Source organism: Camelus ferus, chromosome 7 (assembly GCF_009834535.1).
Source record: "Camelus ferus isolate YT-003-E chromosome 7, BCGSAC_Cfer_1.0, whole genome shotgun sequence".
Classification (NCBI taxonomy): domain Eukaryota; kingdom Metazoa; phylum Chordata; class Mammalia; order Artiodactyla; family Camelidae; genus Camelus; species Camelus ferus.
The window spans coordinates 637,531-659,023 of record NC_045702.1 but is presented as its reverse complement, the minus strand read 5'-3'; the positions used below and the strand labels follow the sequence as shown (position 1 = coordinate 659,023).

The window sequence follows — 21,493 nt, the reverse complement described above, 5'->3', positions numbered from 1 at the left end:
CCCTCCACCCCGTAGCTCCCAGTGGCCATGTGACGTGACCACGCAAACCAGCGATGAGGCTGTGCGGCGGCTGTGGACAAGCACACCTCCCACTAAATGGGAGTTCCCATAAAATACTTGGGAAAAGATAAAAACGTGCTCCTGAGAGGTCAAAGCGAAACAGCAGTTTCAGGACCAGCGCACTTCACCTTTCGCAGCCGGTGACTCATCTCGACCACAGACGCGGCAATCAGAGTGGAGAACACACCGCGGTGAACGGGCGTGTCCATGTGCCAAGACTGGACTGAGGTGATGAACTCATGCAGAGGTGTCTGAACAGAATAAAGCAGCTACAAAAAGCACAAGCACATCAGTCATTTTTAGTGCCCGGAAAACCACTGCCCTCCCCCGAGCCAGGTGCCAGGCCGTCTGCCCACCCTCACACGCGTCCTCCTCTCTGCTGCTGCCGGCACTGGGTGAGAAAGCCCACAGGGACCACCTCTAGACCTTCTTTCCCCAAAGCAAAGAAAACGCCCCCAAAATGGGAGTTTCGATAATATTAATAAAGAAAACAGCAGGAAGAAAGGGAAGAGGAAGCATCACTGGCATTAAGGGAGATGTCAACTCTGGGACCATGTGTTCTGAACAGGGCTGCTGCCCATGGTGAGAACAGATTTGGACACAAATTTCATAAACCAGTCCCAGACACTTGAACCAACTCATCAAAAACAGGAATATTTCAAATTAAGTTGGATATGAACTAAGCTATGGAAAACAAGCCCACAGCCTTCACCGACCTCCATCAGCTAAAAACAGCATAAAACTGAGTTTCCACAGTTCATAACATCCTCCCGTTTAAGCATCTCTTAAACCTTCACTAATGAAGGTGACCCCTGCAAGCCTCCCACAGTGAGTTCTCTGGGCAGGTGAGCGCCCTGCTGCTGGCCATTGGCCTCACCCCGGGACCACCTGCTCCAGCACTGACAGTCTGGGTGGGTTCCCGGGCCACGAGCAGAGCAGAGGGACTGTCTCTGAGCGCTGCCCTCTGGAGAAGGCTGGCTCCAGGCAAGCCCTCCTACCTGCGCCGAACCTCACCCGGCGCCTGGCGGCACCTGCAGGGCCACGGCCAGCGTGGGAGCAGATCTGGCCTTGCTCTGCACACCCAGCCAGCAGGTGTTCTGATGACCTCGCCCTGGGGAGGCGCCCGCACCCGCAAGCCTTCTTCTGGTTGCTTCCTGAAGCTCCGGGCCATACATTCCAGCATCTTCTGAAACACCTTCTGAACCATATCGAACAGCCACGCGACTTCTTCCTCTGAGTCTGTTTTCTGCATCAAGGAATTTCCAGTGACCTCTTTCAGAATGCCAAGGAGCAACGAAACATAAAAGAACCCCTTCACTGCAAAGAAAATTGGAAAAAACTGTTACCTAATCTCACAGTTCAGTTGAAACCATTTCACTTTTCTCACTTAACACATGCATGTCATGTGACTTAACGGGGCCAGGGTGAGCCAGCACCAGGCTGATCAGATCAGCATGAACCACCCCCGCAAGCTGCCCTTTGTGAATATCAAGCAGCAGCGCACTCAGCTGAGGCGCTCAGGACCTCTGCCCGGGGACAGTGTCCTTCCCCGGACACCTTATCTTCTCACGTGTCAGGTCTGAGATGGGTGGCCCAAGAGCTTTCTAAACATACTTGGTATCTCCAAGGCCAGCTCTGCTACCCCTCCAACACTGTGTGGTTTATGGTGTCTTTCTCTCCTTTCTTGTGTGGCGCTGATATGGTGCAATGTTCCAGTGTGTGAACTCAGTCCTACAGTTCCTCCTGGACACCTTCAGCTCTCCTTTTTGTCTCGCTCCAGGCCAGCCTGTGGGCTGAGCCACGAACAGAGCCAGCAGCACTGTCCCTGCAAGCCCTGGGAGCGTCCCGGGTGTCCGAGTCCCACACTGGACCACACGCTGCTCACACCTTCAGGCCTGTGTGCATGGGTGCCTCCCTCTGACTGGGCAGGATCCATGATGCTTATATACATTTAAAAATGTATGCTATACAAACTACACTCACACTTTTTTTAAAAACTTGTCATATGGAAAAGCACAGAAATAACGTTCCTCATAAAAGATTATTATCTACAAACTTGTGGTTGCCAAGGGGGCAGGGGGTGGGAAGGGACAGACTGGGATTTCAAAATGTAGAATAGATAAACAAGATTATACTGTATAGCACAGGGAAATATACACAAGATCTTATGGTAGCTCATAGCAGAAAAACATGTGACAATGAATATATATATGTTCATGTATGACTGAAAAATTGTGCTCTTCACTGGAATTTGACATAACATTGTAAAATGACTATAACTCAATAAAAAATGTTAAAAAAAAAAAAAAAAGATTATTATCCAGGTGACAAAGCAGTGTGGCCTCTTCTATCTTATACAGGGACCAAGCCTCACATGGCCCTCATTTATGAAAGAGACTAGAATGACACAGAAAGCTCTGCTTGAAACAGAGACAAGAGACTGACCCCAAATTCACATTTATCTGCTAAAGTAAGTACAATAAATGGTCATGTTCCAGTCGCGTTTAGCCCTCAACAGGTGAATGGCACTGCCAGGATGAAAGAATTGGGAGAATCTTTGCAAACGTAACAGAAACTTTCAAGAAATTAATCTCGAAGAAGGCAAAGGGGTACATATTCTCCACATACATAAGTCCCTACAGTGAACAGCCAGTAAGGGGCCAGCCCCGCGGAGCCAACGTGCAGAAGACCACGGGGCTGAAGACAAAGGGCCTGTCCTCTCTGTCCACCCTCAAGGTCACCGTGCAGCCGAAGAGCCTTGCCCTTAACTAGTGTCTTTACTTATGGACAGAAATCTGAAAGGCTGGAAGTCATGCACTATATTCAGGCAACGTGTGTTCACACGGTCAGTGGCTGAGAAGAATTCACAGCTGTGGGAACTGGAAACCCTCACGCTGGAAGCGCCTGCTTCTCTAGAGTGGTCAGGGCGCCCGGTGGCTCAGCCGGGGTGGTGGCCCCAGCAGGGAGGGCCTCAGGGACCAGCGTCTGTGCACAAGCAGCAGTCAGAGGACACCATGGACCTGGTCGCTTCTGGCCCCAATGGACAAATGCTCTGTCCAGGCAGGTCCCCAGCTCTGCACGGGGGGCCGTGGCCTCCACACTCTCCCTTCACCTTCCTAAGATGAGGTCCATCATGCCCTGTAATATTTGTATTAGGAACTTCACCTTCCTCTTTAATTGTGTTGATTCTTTTTGCAAGGGTTAGTACTTCTCGGTGTACTGTCACACGGCACCACCTCATCGTCTGCCCCAAGGCACCTTTTCCCACAAATGATTTTGCAGAATGCGTGGTGCTTTTCGAAACACACGTGTTACATTACAGCAAAAGTATCTGCGTTTCTGTGAACTTGGACTCTTACATGTGGTTACGTGTGGGACTCAGCTGCATTCTGGAGTGACCACTTCCCTTCTGGGTGTAAGCCAGTTTGCGTTACATACCTGTCACTTGAAAGTGAGTCCTGGCCAGCAAAGTGAGGGAAGGAGAGATGGACCGGTTCTGATTACTACCTGCTCTCAGCTAGTCCTTTAATGAAGGAAGTATACCTGTTTGCATGATCCCAAGGCTCCGTTGTAAAAGCTGCAGCTGAAACTTGCAGTCCCCGAGGCCGACCATAACAGCATCCTTGCACACAGTCAGGTAGGTCTGTGGGGGAGACAGGCACGCTGATGTGACTTCACAACAAAGGCCACGGCGAGGAGGAAAAGGGACGCATCCAGCCTGGTGAATGTCTACCACCTGAGGTGCTGCTGGTTACCTCGTAGGGCAGATGTTTACAAAGATGTTTCATAAAGGAATTCTCATAAAGATACATTAGTTCTCATTTTAGTTTGCATAAGAAACCCAGAATAACACTTTACGTAATTTCACAAACATTACTGAATGCCTATTATATGCAATTGTAAAATTACATTAAAATTATGCAGTTCATGCTTCGCATGAAAATAAACTCTAGATATCCAGATGCCACTGTGAGTGTCTCAGAAGAGCAGCCGTATTGTCTGAAGTTACAACTTCAGATCAGAAACTGAAACCCAGAAGCACATCACAGCTCGACAAAGCGGGAGGACTGCGCGCCTTCAGGCGCCTGACCTGGATGATCTGCTGGTAAACGACCCTGCGAGGCTTCAGGTACTCTTCTTCTTGATCTTGGATAGAAGATAAAACTTTGCTTTCTAACCAAACCCCAGTGTCTTCCAGAGTAGACAGGCAAACTTTTCCGTCTGAGCAGAACTGTCCAACAACAACAGAAGAGAGTTAGAGGCGGAGCCCCTTCGCCGACACGCCCCCGCGCTGCCACAGCCGTGGACGCACCTTGTGCTGGAGGTGGACACTCAGCCGACAGTGGAGGCTGAAGGCGCGCAGGGCAGTTCCTTCACTCAGGTTGTGAGGGCTCCCACCTGGTGACCGCAAAATCGATTCCAGATCCACCTGTAAAACAGGAAATCTGCAGGGCAGGTTCCAACTGAGAAGCCAGTGCCAGGACACAGCTGTGCCCGGGGAGGGGAACCGTGCGTCCCCACCTCTCCCCCCACAGACCCTCCCCTCGAAGGGGCGAGAGAGAGCAGCTCTGAACAGGTGCTGCTTCAGGAGCCGTCAGGGTAAATTCTAGCAAATCTGAGTGAGACAGCAGTCAGGACAGACCAGCAGAAGAGAGGAGGGCAGCCCAGGAACAGCTCTCTCCTGGCACGGGGGTGAGGCGCCCCAGCTCGCCTGCGGCCCCTCAGCGCCCACCCTAATAGGAGCGGTGCCCGGTTGGCACAGAGCAGGATGGGGAACAGCGGCCTTCAGCAGGTGTGATCCCACTGGCACCCTGGCCAGGAAAGCCAGCTGGGGGCACCACCCCCCAATCCCCAGAACCCACAGGCCGCCCACCTCTCTGCATCAGTGCAGCCCAGGCCCCGCCACAGGCAAAATCCCAGCCCTGCCCACCTGCCCACTCCTGGAAGGTGAGACAGCGCCCAGCAGGGCCCAGGCTAGCCCACGGCTGCATCCACCCCTACTTGGACGGCTGAGCCTCCAGCAGACCCCTCCTCCCACCATGCCTGGGGCTGGTGCAGGGAGCCTCTGCCTCCAGCAGAGCTGAGACCAGGCAGCCTAACAGGCTTTGCCCAAGGGCTGGCCCTGCAGGAGGTGGTGAATTCACGGACACGCAACCCAAAGACTCCCAGAAAAGCCTGCCCAGGACTCGGAGGGGAAGCTAGTGCGCCAAGTCCACGAGCAGGAGCAGAGCAGGAGGGGTGGGGGCGGGGCAGGCAGTCCCCTGTGGACGCATGCGTCCTGACCGCAGGCTACCCGCCGAGCCTGACTCCCCTGCACCCAGGGCTGGATGCGACTTGGCAGAAAGACCAGGCCTGGAAATTTTCAACCAGCCCCCATGCTGCCCCCAGGTGAAAATTTTACTCTATAAACACGGGAAATTCAGATCTTACTTCATCACTCAACTTCCAGGGCGTCTGGGTCTGTTCTACAAAGATACCTTTGACGTCTCAAGAGCCCTGAGGAGACGGTTCAGCTTCCTGCGGGTGACGGAGAGCAGGCAGCCCCGGTTCTTGGGGTGGGTCAGCAGGTACTCCAGGTAGACGAGCGCCAGCTCGGGCTTGACGGGCCGTGGGTCCTGGAGCCGCACCCTCCGCCTGGACGTCGAGTTACTCTAAGAGTCCAGAGAATAATTACAATGCACACCCCAGGCGGCGCAGGCCCTCACACACTGCGCCCCACAAACGCTGCAAGCATGGCCCAGGGTACCTTGCTCGCAGGCTGTTCTTCTGGCAGCCAGTCCACAATTAACTCCAGCACGTGCCCCACCTGCCCCCAGGAGCAGAGGCAGTCCAACAAAACGCAGTGGCTCCTGTCGGCCGCTCCCTCCTCCTGGTTTCTTAATGTGGAAATCACACCACAGCTGCAAATGCCAAAGACGTGCGATCACATCTGATATTTCAATAGCAAGTTCTCGCTTTTCTATAAGCTAGGGAAAATGAAGATGCTAAAAACTGAAGGCACGTAAGCCTGTCTCAGGTCCCCCAGACACGCTGCACCACGGGAACAAATGCACCATTTCCCATGATCGCCACGTGGGATGAGCTTGCACAAAATGCTGAATCTGCAGCACTGCCGGCAGCCAAGCCCACGCAGCCCCGACATGAGCTAGAGGACACGCCAGGCTCATGAAAACCCCAGCCTTTTGTTTCTGTGTTGCCTCCGTCAGACTCTAAAGATCCCTAATTTGGGGGGAATTATTTTTTTTTTAGCATCAAAACATTTATTTTTTCATAAATATGAATAAAAACAAGCCATTGTTACTGAGGGAATAACCAACACTCTAGAGTAACACTATCTAATAAAAAACACGATGCAGCCACAAAAGCAGGCCACCTATGTCATTTTAAAGGTTCTGGGGGACATTAACTTCAACAATGCATCTCACTAGCCCCGTCTGCCCTCAACACTGGTATGACATCGTCAGTGCAGAGAAGCACTACAAGACACTTCACATGCCCCTCTCCACGCCAGGCCCAAGTCCACGTGCATCCTGCCCACACAGCTCATCCAACCCAGAGCCACGCTCGTGTGCCCAGAACCACGCGTGCTGCTGCTCTGGGCTGGATGGCCGCAGACTCTGAAGCTGAGCGGTGGTTTCAGTTCCCCATCTCTTCCCGTGTCCCTCAGCAACCCTGGAGCCCTGGAAACCGCGTCTGCTGTCCTCCCCGCCACAGGGGTGGAGGTGGGAGGGCGGCAGCACCGAGCACTTGAGGGTCGTGGGCCGTCTGCTGAGGGTGATACCAGCACGTGCAGGACGTGGGGAGGGCACCTGAAGGTGGGCACGGCCGAGGCTGGCATCAGGGACGCCAGCATGGACAAGGCGGTCTTGCAGCGGTCATCCTGAAGGCATGAAGAGACGAAACAGAAGGGAACATGACCATCAGGCACTCAGGCACTCCCAGGGCCCTAGTGACTTCCCAAGAGCCCATTTTTCAAAGTTGCTCTGTAGGAACTGAGCCACCTTCTCAATATGCAAGGGGAAAACTTAAACCCCAGGTAAGTGTCAGGTTTGCTGCGTATGCCCAGGGCTTTATAGGACATTTACTGCCTTGTGTGATACACTAATTTGTGCAAATATTTACTGAGCACCTGCTGTGTATGAGCAGATCCTGGGGCTACTGGCAGTAACTAGAACAGACATTCTCTTGCATCAAGGCACTGACTCCTATTTTAAAAACAGTAATGATGAAAGGGGGAAAAAAAACTCTATGCACGTGGTGTCCTGAATATAAAACTCAAGAGAATGAAACTAAGTCAGAGAAAAACTCCTGAATAAGATAATCAGAATCCCTCTAGGAAAACAGCGCATCTTAGGGAGAACCTGCCAACCCCAGTCCAGGGTCCCGCACATTGGAAAGGGCTGTCTCTGAGCCTCGGCTTCTGTGTCTACAAAGTGGGGCGGGGCTGCCGGAGGAGCCGCGGGAGGAAAGACACTCAGATGGAGGCAGCGGTGAGCGCGCCGGCGCACTCAAACCAGACTCCAAAACAGCATCACAGGCCATCAGAGACAGAGCAACTGGGTGCTCACCCGGGACACGTCTCTGGGTGCTGGGACCCCCGTGAGGGGCGAGAGGCCGGCCGCCCCACAAGGTGCGAGCTGGCTCAGGCCCCGCAGGCGGACTCTGCACAAGCGTGACTGTAGCACGCCCGCAGCAGCACGGCCAGGCTCACCTTGAACACTTTCAGGTACTCGGGCAGCATGGCGGCAAACTTGCTGACAGTGTACACTTCAGCCTCCGTGTTACTCTTCCAGCTCCGGTGAATGCTTCTCCAGAGGATCACCACGACCTCCAACAGGCCCGCCATGCACCCCGCGTCGCTCACGGACAGCGTCTGGTCCAGGGCCTGAGGCAACAACGACCGCGTTGCGGAAGAGTCAACTCAGGACGACTGTTAGGAGAGCACCTTGTTTAAAAGCACATCTCAACTCCAGACCCAGAGCAGAAACGCACAGGACGCAGGGCTACTTTCACGCCGTGAACGACTTTACTTGAGCATCTCCATCACTAAAGGTCAATCTGTTTTGAAAAGCCCACCCAGGAAATAAATTCTAAATTTGCCCTCTGTCCTTTCAATAAGCAGTTTATATGAATTAAAAATCCTCTACAGATTAAAACGTATAAATGACTCTTTAAGGATGTAACACAGCTGAAAAGCAGGCTTTTTTACTATACTTTCTGCTGTGTCAGAAGATGTCAGCCTCACAAGTCCTCAATGTGAGAAGACTGAGGGAGGAGGGCTGTGTCCTTGAATGTGGTCACTGCCGCGACTCAGACACACACAGCTCGGCGGACCACACTGGGGTGGGCCTCGGCCAGCGGCCGCCAGCCCCCGGGGCCGGCAGTCAGAGCCCCTGGCTCTGGAGCCTGCCTGACGGCGCCAGCTCCCACTCAGCCACGGACCTCTTCGGTTTGCTCTGTAATGACAAACCTACTTACACCTTCCAAGCTGACGCTGGCAGTGAGCAGCAGCCACCGTTACGTTCTGAACGTGTGCTTTAGACCACACGTGCGCTCTAGCCCAGTCAGAGCAGGAAGGAGATGCTGAGTGGACGGGAGCACGTGTGTGCACACGCACACACACACACGCACACACTCGCAGACCCCATCCCAGGTGGCCAGACCAGCGCGGGAGCTTCTCTGTGCGGCCAGCACGCAGCACCAGGTTTCAGCAAGAGGGCAAACTGTCTTTTGTTATTTTCTTTGAAAGGCCATTTCCTAATCTACGTGGCTGGACACCAAAGACTACCCCAGATTTCTACTTTAGAGGTACACAAGCCTGAGAGTTAGCTCATAAGCTTAAGATACTGCTTATAAGTAATACGTATCTAAATCTTAAATATTCTTTTTTTGATGTATTAGTCACTTTGGATTCTGAAGAAATAGCAGTTAAACAGTCCCTTTGATAAGTTATGTTTGAAAGATCATTCTAAATAAAGCTAATTCCCAGAAATTCAACCCCAAGATGTTTCCAGTAGAATCTGAGGGCACTGGCGCCCATCTAACTGTAAAATACGGTAACACCCAGACCCAATCCAAGGGTGCTATCCCCAAGTCAAATGAAAATAGAGAAGCTTAAAGTGAAAAATTGGAAAAATGGTGTCACCAATAGTAACTTCTCCTCTGTATTTAACCCTACTCAGAGAAGGACACATGGGAATTCTTCCCCAAAAATTATTTATGATCCTTCAAAATAATTAGTTGAAGTACCAGTACTAAAGGAACAAATGGAAAGTAAGAATTTGGCTAAAGCAACAGCCTGTGCAAGTGACACCACTCTGACTTGCTGTCCTGTCTCACAAGCTCCGGGGGAGAAGCTCCCGTCCCGCCCCGTCCCCGTCCGTCCACTCCGGTCCCCGTGCCCACGCGTCCCTCCCCGCAACACGTCCCCGCCCCCTCCGGTCCCCGTGCCCAGCCCGTCCCTACCCCCGCCGCCCCGCCCCACTCACGCTGGCGTTCTCCTTCTCCCTCTCCTCCTCGTCCTCCCCGCTCTCTCGCAGTGCCCTCCGGATGCAGGCGTTCAAGCAGTGGCGAATCACATGAATCAGCTTGGCTACAATGTGTAGGACAAACAGTAACTGATCTATGTGTTTCTTCAATAAGAGCTTCTCTCTCACAGTGAAATTATAACCCCCAACAGCTGGAGGGAACTGGGCAGGAAGTGCCCTGGCACGTAGTCCCGCGGGCGGGCGGTACCTATGTTGGTGCAGGCCGTGTGCTCGTGCGCGTGCTGGTAGAACCTCCGGGCGGCCGCGTGGTTCATCTGGAGCAGCGCCACGCAGCGCTCACACCACACCTCCTCGGGCTGGTTCACGGGCAGGAAGGAACTGAAGATGAGGCTCACCAGGCGCCGGCAGACGGGCAGGGAGTCCGACTCCAGCCGGACCAGGATGTGCTCCATGGGGCAGATTTTCCAGAACTGTGTGCGAAGCACGAGAAGGAGACGATCAATCCCTCCTGCAACCTTGAAAACATTTTAAGCAACACTCCCAGAGCCTAATAAAAAAGAAACTAATTTCTGTACTCAAGGAAGTTCATTTCAAATGACTATACCAGAATCTGCGCCTCTTGTGAAGAGAAATCAGAATAAACCCGTATTTTAAAAGCACTCAGCACGAGGCTGCTGGGGCTTAATTGTAATCCCTTAGAACCACGCTCGACGTACAGCGGACTCTCAAAGGACAGCCATCAGTCTCATAATTTTAAATTTCCTAGAACACCGCAATTTTTGGTCCATTACTATGAAAAGTGAATTTAAACACTTACAGCAGATTTGGCACAGGAAGGAAGCTCAGGCGAGCGCCTCGTTTCCACTTGGACACAGAGGCCTCAGCCCTGAGCACCGGGCGCACGCCTGGTCACCCTCCCACCCTCTCCGCCTCAGGCCTCCTCTGGCCACCTGACAGCTGCTGCCCGCCGTTGTCCTGCCGCCCCTCAGCTCAGAAGCGTCAGAGCTGGCCACGCCCACAGGAAAGGGCCAAACTTCTCAACAAGAAATTCAAGACAAAGGGAAAATGACCCAGAATAACAGTAAGAAAACATGTTTTAATGGTGAAGCATTCAAACCATGTCTCCGTCACTTGTACAAATACACTCAACACGGCCCTCATCTGTCCGAGGGGACGGCACCACTGGCGTGGGTCCCTCCAGGCCCTGGCCCTAGCGACCAACCCTTGGCCAGGGCCTTCTGGCTCTTTCTCATCAGCACTGAGGCATCTTCATGTCGCTTCAAGCCTCACACAACATGTCATCCCCCACCTCCCCCAGCCCCATCCTCACTCCCACCTGCGCACAGCTCACCCGCATTCAGCCTTCCATGCCCAGGTCACAAGGACCTTGTGCTGCAAATCCTGACAGACACACTCTGCCTCCGCCGGGAGGGGACGTCTGAGCATCTGACACTACCACCGTTCCCCCAGACATTCCTGGGACACCTCCACCCACACACTTCCTGGTATTTCTCAGTAACTAACCCCAAACCTCACAGCAAACACTTCTATCACGCACACTCTCCCACTGGGGATGCAAACAGAGCCCCAGCTTCCAACAGCAAGAGCCCCCCGAGGCAGGTGTTTCCAGGGAGAAGCCAACTCCTCCAGCACCGCCGGCTGAGGCCTGGAGGTGAGATGAGACCCCGCGCCAGAGTCTGGTGGAGAAACACGAGCACCAGCCCGCTCTGCCCTCTGCCCGGCCCCCTCCTGCCCATGCCAGCCATCCAGGTGGGCTGCGAGTGTGAGCACGCCGAGTGGAACCCAGGCAGCACCCAGCGCAGCTGTGGGTGACAAACATTTCCTGAAAGGCTCATGTCTCCGTTCAGCCATGCCTGGGATCTGAGACCATGGCTCTGCTCGGCTGCACCGCTTCAGCACCGGGGCGGATGGGAGCAGACACGGAGGGAGGGGTGCGGAGACCCCTCCAGCTCCCGAGCCGGCCACAGCCCCTCAGCATGTCACCACTCCTCCCCAAGCGAGTAGGTCAGAGCAGGCCTGCAGCCACGCCCTCAGCTGCACATCCACTGGGGCCGCCCAGCAACACAGATCCCGAGAGGGAAACGGAGGCGGCGCTCACGGGGGGCTTCCAGGCCTCAAGACCTCACGGAGCTCAAACCTGCCCGAGACAAACACACCCAGGAAACACCCAGGTCAGCACAGCGGCCCGGCCACAGGGCAGCACTGAAAAGAGGTCTTCCACGTGGAAAAGGCTGGCTCCGGAGCCCTCACGGAGGCCCAACCGTCCTGAAAGGGAACAGTGGTCGGCACCTTCACCAAGCGCCAAGGCCCAGGGGCGGTTCTCGCAACGGACTCTTCCCGCAAGGCTGCCTTTCGAGAAACCCCCTCAACATTAGCCTGTTCTTCTTTGATAACACTTTTTCTAAAATAAAATGCAGAACGGCTCTGATTAGTTCAGGGTTCTGATTTCTTTTGTTTCAATTACCTGAGGTTTTATTTTATCCAAACATATTACCCACAGATTGATATCAACAGCAGACAAGAATATAAACACATTGCTAACTGGTGTTTCATTTCCAATGTTAAGAATAATTGCATATCAAGAAATCCAAAGAAGAAAAAAATAAAAGAAACCCAAAGATTTTTTTCTTTTTAATTATGAAGTTTCAACATTAGTAGCTGTTGATTTGGCCTAAATCTTAGCTATAAAATACGAAAAATGTAGAATTTCAAAACGAACAGCAAGCAACTTGAAATTGCTAGCACTGGCAATGAAAACTATAAATAGAAGCCTAATTAGCCAAGCTGCTAACTGCTCCTCGGCCACAGGACGCACTCTTATTTAATCAGCGGTAAACATCCACACCGGGCCTTCGTGGTCCCTCTGCGCACAGCCCTGCCCGGGCTCAGGGAGGAAGCAGAGGACAGCTCTCGCCCTCATCCCGCCCTCGCAGCAGCAGGCGGAGACTGGAACGCAAGCACTGCCAGTGCCGGCCAGTGCCGGCCGGCAGCCTGTCATTCCAGCCTGGTGGGGCCAGCAGCCCCCTCCCGACAGCTGCCCTCCGCAGGCCTGCCAACCTCTGACCTGCGTTTTCCAGGGAACTCAGCTCGTGCGCCCAGCACCCTTCCCAGAGGTCTCTGAGCTAAATCACTCTCTGCCTTGCTTCTGCAAGCAAAGGACCAGATGAAAGAAGCCCCCGGTGAAAACATGATGCCTTCCTTCCCTGCTCCTGCCGTCCCTGAACCCCAGACTCCCCAGTCACAGGCCTTTCTCCAGGTCCCACCTGGCCCCCCTTCTCCTAGACAGACCCGTAAACTGAAAACAACTGCTCTCTCCACTTTCTCACGAGCTGTCACCCAGTCATCCTCTGCAAACAGAGGTCCACTTCACACAAGACACGAGGCCAAATTTCACCTTCAGATTCAGAACTACACCTTCAAAAGGCTGTTACAACAAATGCAGTCAAACTGCAGCAGCATTTTTGTTGAAACTGACATGCAGATTCTGCACTTTACATGGAAACACAAAGGACCGAAACCACCGACACCTCTGCGACAGCACAGAGGGCAGCGCCTGGGCGGTGCGGCCCGAGAGCACAGCGGGATGCGCCGCAGGGCTTCTGCAGAGAGCGGGGCCCGGGCAGAGTAATGAAGTTAAGAACCCTAATAAGTGACATTTTTAGCCAAAAGCCAAACAGAACCAGAGTTAAGGGTGTCCCTTCGGCAATTTGCACTCCCCCAAAACGCACATCCCAGCAAGCGACCCCCCTTCCTTCTGTGGAATGGGGAGGCACGCATCTATATTCAGTATTTTTTTCAAGTAGTGTTTTCAGTGCTTATTGTGTGCCAAGCATTTAAATATTTCAACGAGAACTTTTATGCACATGATAAAAATAAAATTTAGGGCTGGGGCCGCTTTCACAAGGAAAACACCGACAAAGCAAGTGACACTTGACGGGACAAACAAGTGTAGAACGGGCCAGACATCGGTCAGCACACAGGGTGGCACCAAAACCCTCGAGGTCAGAACTGCTCTGCCTTTTTGTCGATGACCACGACACCTCCTTACTTCACGCCTTACCAGAAAGCTCCCGTTCACGGTACCTTGGCAGCCCGCACAGCCTTCACCTTCAGCAACAGGTCAGCGAAAGCCACCCTCACTTTCTCCGAATTGTCATGGAGACTGTATTTCACTGCTGGCAAAAGCTGTTCTAATAATGGGTGGCTTAATTTGTTGTCCAGAACGATCGGCAGACACTACAAGAAAGGAGAAAGATAAACAGTTCAAAATTAGAACATTAGCAAGAAAAAGTTAAGAAAATTCAGTTCAGAAAACATTCAGTTCCATCTTCACTAAAACTAGTGAAATAAACACACCTCAAGAAAACAGCGCTCCCCTGAAAGTTTCATGGAAGAAGCACACTTTGAATGAATTAATGTAGTTTCAATGCCTGATCATCAGTTCACCCACTGTTTCATTCAAACAAGGCTGAAGCAGTTATAAAATCATTCTTCAGTGCTTCCTCTGAGTGAAATTTTAAAGGATTTTAGAGTTGAAAGGAGCAGGAGGACCCCAGTGGAGTGGCCGCAAAGCTGAGCCCCAGGGTTCTTGTATGGTTTCCTAACAGCCCACAGATCCCTGGGTTTCCTGCTTCGAGGGGCGCAGAACCCCAACGCCTGTCAGACCCGCACTCCGCACGGCGGTGCCCGCACCAGAGGCCCAAGCTCAGACCGGCCCCCACGTCTGAAGAGCTGACCTGCTCCACCACTGTCTCTCTCCAGTTATTAGGAAAAAGGATATATTTTTAAGAGACCTATTTTAAAGATCATGTTGAAATATTTACAGATGTGCTGATATAATATCCTGGATTTGGGGGGCAGGTAATAGCTCAGTGGTAGAGTGTGTACCTAGCATGCACAAGGTCCTGGGTTCAATCCCCAGGACCTCCATAAAAATACATAAATAAATAAATAAACCTAATATCCTGGATTTGCTTCAAAGTAATTACACGTGGGGGACGGCGGGAGGGGCAGCAGGGGAAACAAGCCTGTACGTGTCCTGGTAAGTGTGGAAACAGGGCAGCGGAGAAAGAACGCTTCTGTAAGGTTCTTATTAAAGTGCATCCACTAAACCAAAAAGTCCATTTCAATGTACAATAACGTTAAAAAGTTTTAAATACAAGCAGCTCCTATTCTAAATGCTGTTTCCCCACTCCCCACACTCACTACAAACGAGTATCATTTCAAGGAGACATCTTTTTGAAAAGCTCCCTGTGGCCAGACGACAAGAACGTCAGCAGAGCCGTGCTGATGGGGCAGGAGCGTGTGGTCTGGACTGTACTCCCACAAACAGCACTGCTTGTGGAACTGCCATCTCACCTTAAAGACAGAGCAGCGCACGTCAGCGGAGCTCGTGTCGAAGGCCAGCTCCGCCGTGACCTTCTTGAGGAGGTCGACCAGGATGGCGGCGGGCATCGCCTCCCAGTACTTGGAGGTGATTTTACAGACACCCAGGATCCCTGTGGAGCGGACCATCGGGGAAGGGTCCTCTAAAAGGCTCTAAAGTGAGAGAGGGAAACAGGCTTAGTAATCCCACGTGTCTGCTCCTTGCCGGTCTCTGCGCCAGCACAACAGCCCTCACCACCTGCGCGATGTTGCCAGCTGAAGAGTTTCCCACAGGCTCAGGGCCTCTGAGTACATCACCTCCAGAGCTGAGTGTTCCAAGCGGACAGTCCAGGCACATGGTGCCTCATCTGCCCAGCCCGTCTGCCGGCCTCCACTGAGCAGGCCCTGATCACACATGGGACACGCAGGGCCTCCCACCCTGCCAGTCCTGGGAGACACAGCCTGGGTAACACCCTCCAACTTCGAAAGTGCTGCAATGCACCAAACAAAATAATTCTTCGTGTGATGGATTAACCCAGGCAGCGGCTGCCAGTGGTGCTGGCACAGAGGTAAGACGGTACACAGCCCCGGGGTGTAGCTCACAACCACCACCAAGAACCTAGCGTGACCAACAAGCCACACAGAAACACGACTCTGTTCAGCTCTGAATTTAGCCACCAGCTTACAGGAAACACAAAGGGCAGAGGAACATACTAACATCAAACAGGGACAGGTTCTGTAAAACCCAGACTGTCACTGAAATGCCACTAAAAAAACGACCTGAAGGAATCACCAGTCATCTTGTGACAATGGTCGGATCATGCTTATCTTTTAGGGACACCTCCACTACCTACAGAAGTGTCACATGGCGCAGACTCGCTTCTAAACAGGGACGGAGACACACGGGCGGGGCAAGCAGCGCCAGGCACATGGGCCTCAACGCATGAAACTCTCCAGGTCAAAGTTTAAGAACAAAAAACAGTTCTGACTCCACAGTGAGCCCAGAGAAGGCCGAGGTAGGATGAGTGAGCGCTTCTGCTCTCCCCGACATCCGCCCACAATGACAGGGTGGCCGCAGGGAGGGCGGAGCGTCAAGACGGGCATCGCGAGGCTGCAGAGTCGGGCCAGCCGGGACCTGGGGCCAGGCCTCCGTGGACATGGGCGTTCAGGGATGAATGATCTGCCTGAAAGAGTTCTCAAAACAGACCAGGAGCACAGAAGGATCGGCAATCACCCCAAACCTCCAGCAGGAAAGCAGGAAGAGGAGGGCACCAGGCAGCCGGAAAGGAACCCCCTTCCCCCAACAGGGGTCCCAGGCCGCCGGCTCCCTGCGCGGGACCCGAGGGCGCCCTGTGCGCTGATGCAAAAGCAGGCCCAGGTGCCCAGGCTGGCAGCAGCCTCCTGCAGATGGGCCCTGCACTCACACAAGTGCTGCCTCTCGACCCCGACCCTTCGTTCAGAGACAAGGATGGAAAAGTGAAGATGACGGGTCACTTGAGAAAAGCAAATAGCAAGGAAACGACATTAAAAATTAAAATGAAAAACTGAAGAGAACCTTAGAAACTCACAGGTTTTGTAAGTTTTGTTTTCTATGAATTACTTCCAATATTACCCTTCCGAAACAATTCTGGGTAATCACCTTACAACGTACAGTCTCCCAAGTTTGGGGTCTGCATCTGTGTTTCCAGGCAGCCACGCAGCCGCCAACGTGATGGGGCTTACCCTGCAGGCCGTTTCTGCAAGGGGACACCCTGACCGCGCGGCCGCGCGCGCGCGCACGCACACGCACACACAGACACACACACCACACACACAGGGGGTGCCGGCCTTCCCTTCAGCACTGCCCCACTCCTTCAGCTCAGGAAGCTGGCAGCGCAGGGCAACCCCACTTTTGCCTGAGGACCTTCCCTCCTCACAAGACCCGCTCCCACCACCTCGGGCCCTGACGCAGGGTCAGGAACCCAACCTGAGGCCAAATCCGGCCCACGCCCATCTCTGTGGTCTTCATTTCTAAATGGTTGGAAAAGATTGGAAGAATAATAGTTTGTGACACAGAAACATGATGTGAAATTCAAATTTCGCCATCTACTCCTCTCTGTGCAGCGCGGGCAGGTGGGACAGCTGCGACCATGGGGCCCACACACCTAAAATCTCCATTATCTGGCCCTTTGCAAAGACAGCTCCTGCTCGTAACTATTACTGTTATTAACTCAACTACTATATTGCACTGCCTCCTAAAAGGAGTTAGGAACAAACAGACACCGGAAAGAAGAAAAGAAACATACTATTAAGGAAACTTCCTTTCTCTAAGATTCAGACCCACAGACTGGATTTCATGGTAAGGCAGCTAGAAAAAATCAAATGATAGAAACATCCTTAAAGTTTCAGAAACCCTCAATGCTAGAAAATAATACCAAATATTTTGGCAGTCCTGGAATAAAAAAGATATTTTGCATACAAAATTCTCCACTTGGCCAAACTATAAATCAATGTCACAGAAAAGTACAGAACATGTCGGATTCAACAGTCAGAGGCCTCTGCCTCCCTGCAGCAAAGCAAAGCCAGACGCTCGCCCAGCAATTACCGTCACCGGCCAAGACCCCGACATTTATTTCACTCCCAAAAGCGATTCAAGGCTTTCACAGGATACGCTGCTCACACACGAGCCTTTCCCTAGAAATCTGTCTTCACCCTAAACAGGACTCAGAGCTCAAACTCTGTTATTGCTGTTTTTGATTTTTAAAATAGTCTTTTAAAAAAATCTGTTTTGAATTTATTTAAATAAACCTCATGCAGGTTAGTCTGAACACAGATAGCTCTGTTACAGGGCACCCCATGCGACAGCTCTGCAGTTCATGTATTTTAACGCTCCTTTGGGCAGCAAATGACCACTGCCATCTTAGTGCTAGGGACTGAGCTAAGCACTTTATATACAATTTTTCACTGAAACCTTGTCACAATCCTGTATAATATTATTCCCACCTTTAAAGAAGAAACAGGTGTAGAGAGAGGTGAAGTAATGTGACAGAGATCAGACTCATTAAATTGGAGCTGGGGTTCAGAACAAGCACGTGACTCCCCGCTCCCGATCCCTCAGCACACGCCTCCGCACAGCCACTGGCAACACCGCTCGCGAGTGCTCCACTCGGGCCAGGCCCACTGCCTGCCTCCCCAGAGACATCCGTCCCTGACCCCCCAGGGTCCCTGCAGGGGCTTTCAGATGCACACGCGTGTGGGTGAGGCCCACCCGGCAGACACTGAGGACTACTGGCCCTAGGCGGTGCGGCCCCTGCGTGTGCGGGTGGGTGTTTATAGACGTGCGTGAGTGCACCTGCATGCGAAGAGGTGAGCGGACACGCGCTCAGTACACTGTTATTTCCACGTTCTGCAAGTCTGAGATTTTTCACAGTGAGAAACAGAAGGAGCGTCTGAGGAGCGCCGCGGGGAACATCCTCGTTTGCCATCGCTTCCTGCGAGATGTTCCTCTGCGAACCACGACAACGCAGTTTCTCGGTGGGGGTCAGGGAGCTCTGCAACCGCTCGGGGCCGTGCGGGAGTTAAGACCCCCCAGCATCTCTGCCAGCTCACTGGGCGCGACCACCCTCTTCACCACTGCTCCCGCCAGGGGACGGTTCACAACACCCCTCACATCCGCACATCTCGTGTGGAGATCAGGCAGCTGAAAACAATCAACTGCAAAAGGCATTACTTGCCAGTTTGCCTTAAAACATAACCAGCGTTAGCTCACTGACACTGCCCTACAACCTTCTGGTGGCCAGAACTGCCACCCTCAATTCACAGACAAAGTGCCCGAAGCCCCACAGCTATTAAACGAGGGATGGACTCAAGCCGGGGTCTGTCTTCACCACCCTGTTCTGCTGCCTCTCTGCCGGGGACAGGAGTACCTTTAAGATGCTGGAAACCACAGACAGTAGTAGACAGACGCTCCAGAGGAGACTGAGAGGAATAGAAAGGACACTCTGGGCCCACCTGCATAGGAGACAGTGGCAGAGCACAGGTCTCCTGCAAGAGCGTGTCCTCTGAGGGCAGCACGGCCCAGCTCAGGGGCGGCCAGGACGCACGCCAGGCCCTGCAGAGCTGCGGCCTAAGGAGCTCGACCACGTGAGACACGTACATACAGTTCTTCAAACTGTTTCTGAATCTCGCTGTCCATTTCGATGGCACTGAAGCTTGGATCCCTAATGGGAAATGCTTCAACGAACAGCAGCGCAGCGTTGCACCGGACTTCCGAGTTTCTGGCCTGCAGTGATGAAAGCAAGTTCCAGCATCCAGAGAGGCCCCTCAGAGCCTTCCGTGTGCGGCTCCTGAAGGACCACCGCCAGTATCTCAACACAGACGCACTTGCAAATTAAAGACAACCGTACACAAACTAAACGAACTGTGAGACCCTCCGTAAGGGAGGTGCGCCCCGAGCTCGACGTCGACAGACACGAGAGGACGCCTCCTTGCGTCACAGCCCACCTTGTGTTGTCAGGAGCAGTGACCATCCCACTCCCAGCCTGGAGCTCCCTGCGTTAAAACTGCCCGTGAGTCCCCCTAACGCCTCCCTAGAGTGCTGACATTCTGTCCCTGGCCACCAGCAGGCGGTCCTGAGGACGGGGTGGCCCACGCAGCTCTGCAGACCCCCAGCGTCTCTGCCAGCTCACTGGGCAAGACCGCCCTCCTCACAGCTGTGCTGCAGCGCTCAGCCAACCCAGGCTCCCACTCAAGAAATGCTTTTAACAGAAGAATAAATTATTCATCCAAACTTTCCTAACACTCCCGGCCTCGAGTCTTATTTTTACTGCCTTACTGCAACTGAGTCAGAGCGTGTTAACGTCAGCAGCGTGGCCGGCGCTCCAGGCGCGGCAGGCCAAGCGGCGCACCTTCAGTCCTCTCCAAAGGACAGGCCTGTACAGCCTGTGAAGCATCTCCTCCGCCCCCTGCCGCGCTTCCTTCTGGTGGTGGAAGTAGCTCAGCACCTAGAGTTGAGAGGAGAAGAACAGAACGGTGATGTTGGTGTTTCCAAAAAAGCATTTAAGATCCACTCTGCAGAAACCCAGGGAGCGTGGGCTGCACCTGGGCTTCACCGGCCTCAGCAGGTCTCTTCTGACGGGAGTCACAGGGGAGAGGCATCCTGACAGCACTGAACACGGCTCACCAGGCAAAGGAATCCACGGCAGAAAGAGGTCACTGGCTTTGGGTTCCAGTTTCCACTCTTTTACCAACAGCCAGGAAACCTCATGAAAAGTCACTGGCACCTCTGACCAACAGGGTAAAGTGGAAAACGGAACAGCCTGAGTGGCTTCTACAGGGCACTCTGGTTCTCAAGCGCTCTGGCTCCAACCATCCGCTGTTCTGAGAGCCTACACCGGACACCCAAAAGGTACACAGTCAGCGCTCCACACCCAGTTCTGCATCTGCGGGTTTAACCAAGCACAGGCACAAAGTACTCGGGAAGAAAATCCACGAAGCTCCAAGGCAACTCCAGTCTGCTGCTTGCTGGTCACTATCTGCACAGCATTCACGAGGTCTCAGGGATCGTAAGTAATCCAGTGGCAGCCTAAGTACACGAGAGGGCCTGGAGCAGCCGTGGATTTGGTGGCCAGCCCCGCAGGCACCCAGGGATGGCTGTATCCCAGCAGCGCCGCTCGTGGGGCTCCTTCCCAGGGAGAGCCCCACGCAGATGTCAAGCTCGCCCACAGCTCAGGCACAATCAGGAAACGGGCTGCTCTCAGCTTCCCGCCTGTGCTCTTTTCCACTCCCTTCCTAACCAGCCAGACTCTTCCTGCAGCTCTTCACAGAACCCTGCCCCCAACAACCTGCCTGTCTTCCTTAACTCACAACTCCTGAAGCTAAAATTACATTACAGAAAAATGGAAAAATTTTTAAATTAGGCTATAAAACAACAGAACACACTTTAGGTGAACTTGAATCAACTTTACCCTGAAAGTCGGGGGATTACTTTTTCTGACTTAATTTTTTTATTTACAAGATTTTATATGGTGCTAAGTGATATGAATCTATAATTTTGTGTGTGTACAATATTAATTCGATATCAATGGTATTCACAGAAAGCTTGTCAAACCGCTTTGAGATATAAGTAGCAGTGGGTTTTAGCACATTCAGAGTTGTGTAATCATTACTATCTAATTTCAGAAGACTTTCATTAACAATGTGGGGACTTTTTACTTTCAAATGACTTCTAAGGCACCTGCTAAAACCTTTCACCATATCAATAAAATGATTTATAACGTAAATTTGATGTTTATCAAAAAAAGGATCTGAAGAAACTATAACGTGTTATAAGCAGTGAGAACATTACTTGGAGTCCAGGAATACATTTCATTTGAAAAGTGAAACCTGATATTCTTCCTTTCAATTCTTTCTGTGCATTTTTCCATAAATTTAACAAATGATTATATCTATATTTATAATATCCTAATTACTCACACTACCACAACAGAAAACCAGATATGAAAAACGTCTTTAGTCATTTGGGACCAGGAGTAAAGCAACTATGTCACAAACTTGTACAGTTGAATACGACACGATTCCTT

At 52.4% G+C, this 21,493-nt stretch overlaps 1 protein-coding gene across 6 annotated transcripts in view; it reads right to left on the bottom strand.

Moving 5' to 3' along the window:
* The window catches only part of NCAPG2 (non-SMC condensin II complex subunit G2), a 54,330-nt gene that overhangs the window by 14,098 nt on the left and 18,739 nt on the right, over window positions 1-21,493 (bottom strand). For 4 of the 6 annotated variants that reach the window (XM_032482968.1, XM_032482966.1, XM_032482969.1 and 1 more), the window contains exons 11-25: window positions 19,820-19,915; window positions 19,069-19,194; window positions 14,928-15,107; window positions 13,653-13,805; window positions 9,796-10,018; window positions 9,549-9,652; window positions 7,772-7,945; window positions 6,870-6,940; window positions 5,807-5,960; window positions 5,538-5,711; window positions 4,373-4,489; window positions 4,151-4,291; window positions 3,604-3,703; window positions 1,190-1,377; window positions 189-329 (exon numbers count right to left, since the gene is read on the bottom strand). In XM_032482968.1, coding sequence (XP_032338859.1) covers window positions 189-329; window positions 1,190-1,377; window positions 3,604-3,703; window positions 4,151-4,291; window positions 4,373-4,489; window positions 5,538-5,711; window positions 5,807-5,960; window positions 6,870-6,940; window positions 7,772-7,945; window positions 9,549-9,652; window positions 9,796-10,018; window positions 13,653-13,805; window positions 14,928-15,107; window positions 19,069-19,194; window positions 19,820-19,915 — 2,142 coding nt within the window. Of the gene's footprint in view, window positions 1-188; window positions 330-1,074; window positions 1,378-3,603; window positions 3,704-4,150; window positions 4,292-4,372; window positions 4,490-5,537; window positions 5,712-5,806; window positions 5,961-6,869; window positions 6,941-7,771; window positions 7,946-9,548; window positions 9,653-9,795; window positions 10,019-13,652; window positions 13,806-14,927; window positions 15,108-19,068; window positions 19,195-19,819; window positions 19,916-21,493 lie in introns of all 6 variants that reach the window. The other 2 variants (XM_032482972.1, XM_032482971.1) reach the window with 2 other exon arrangements.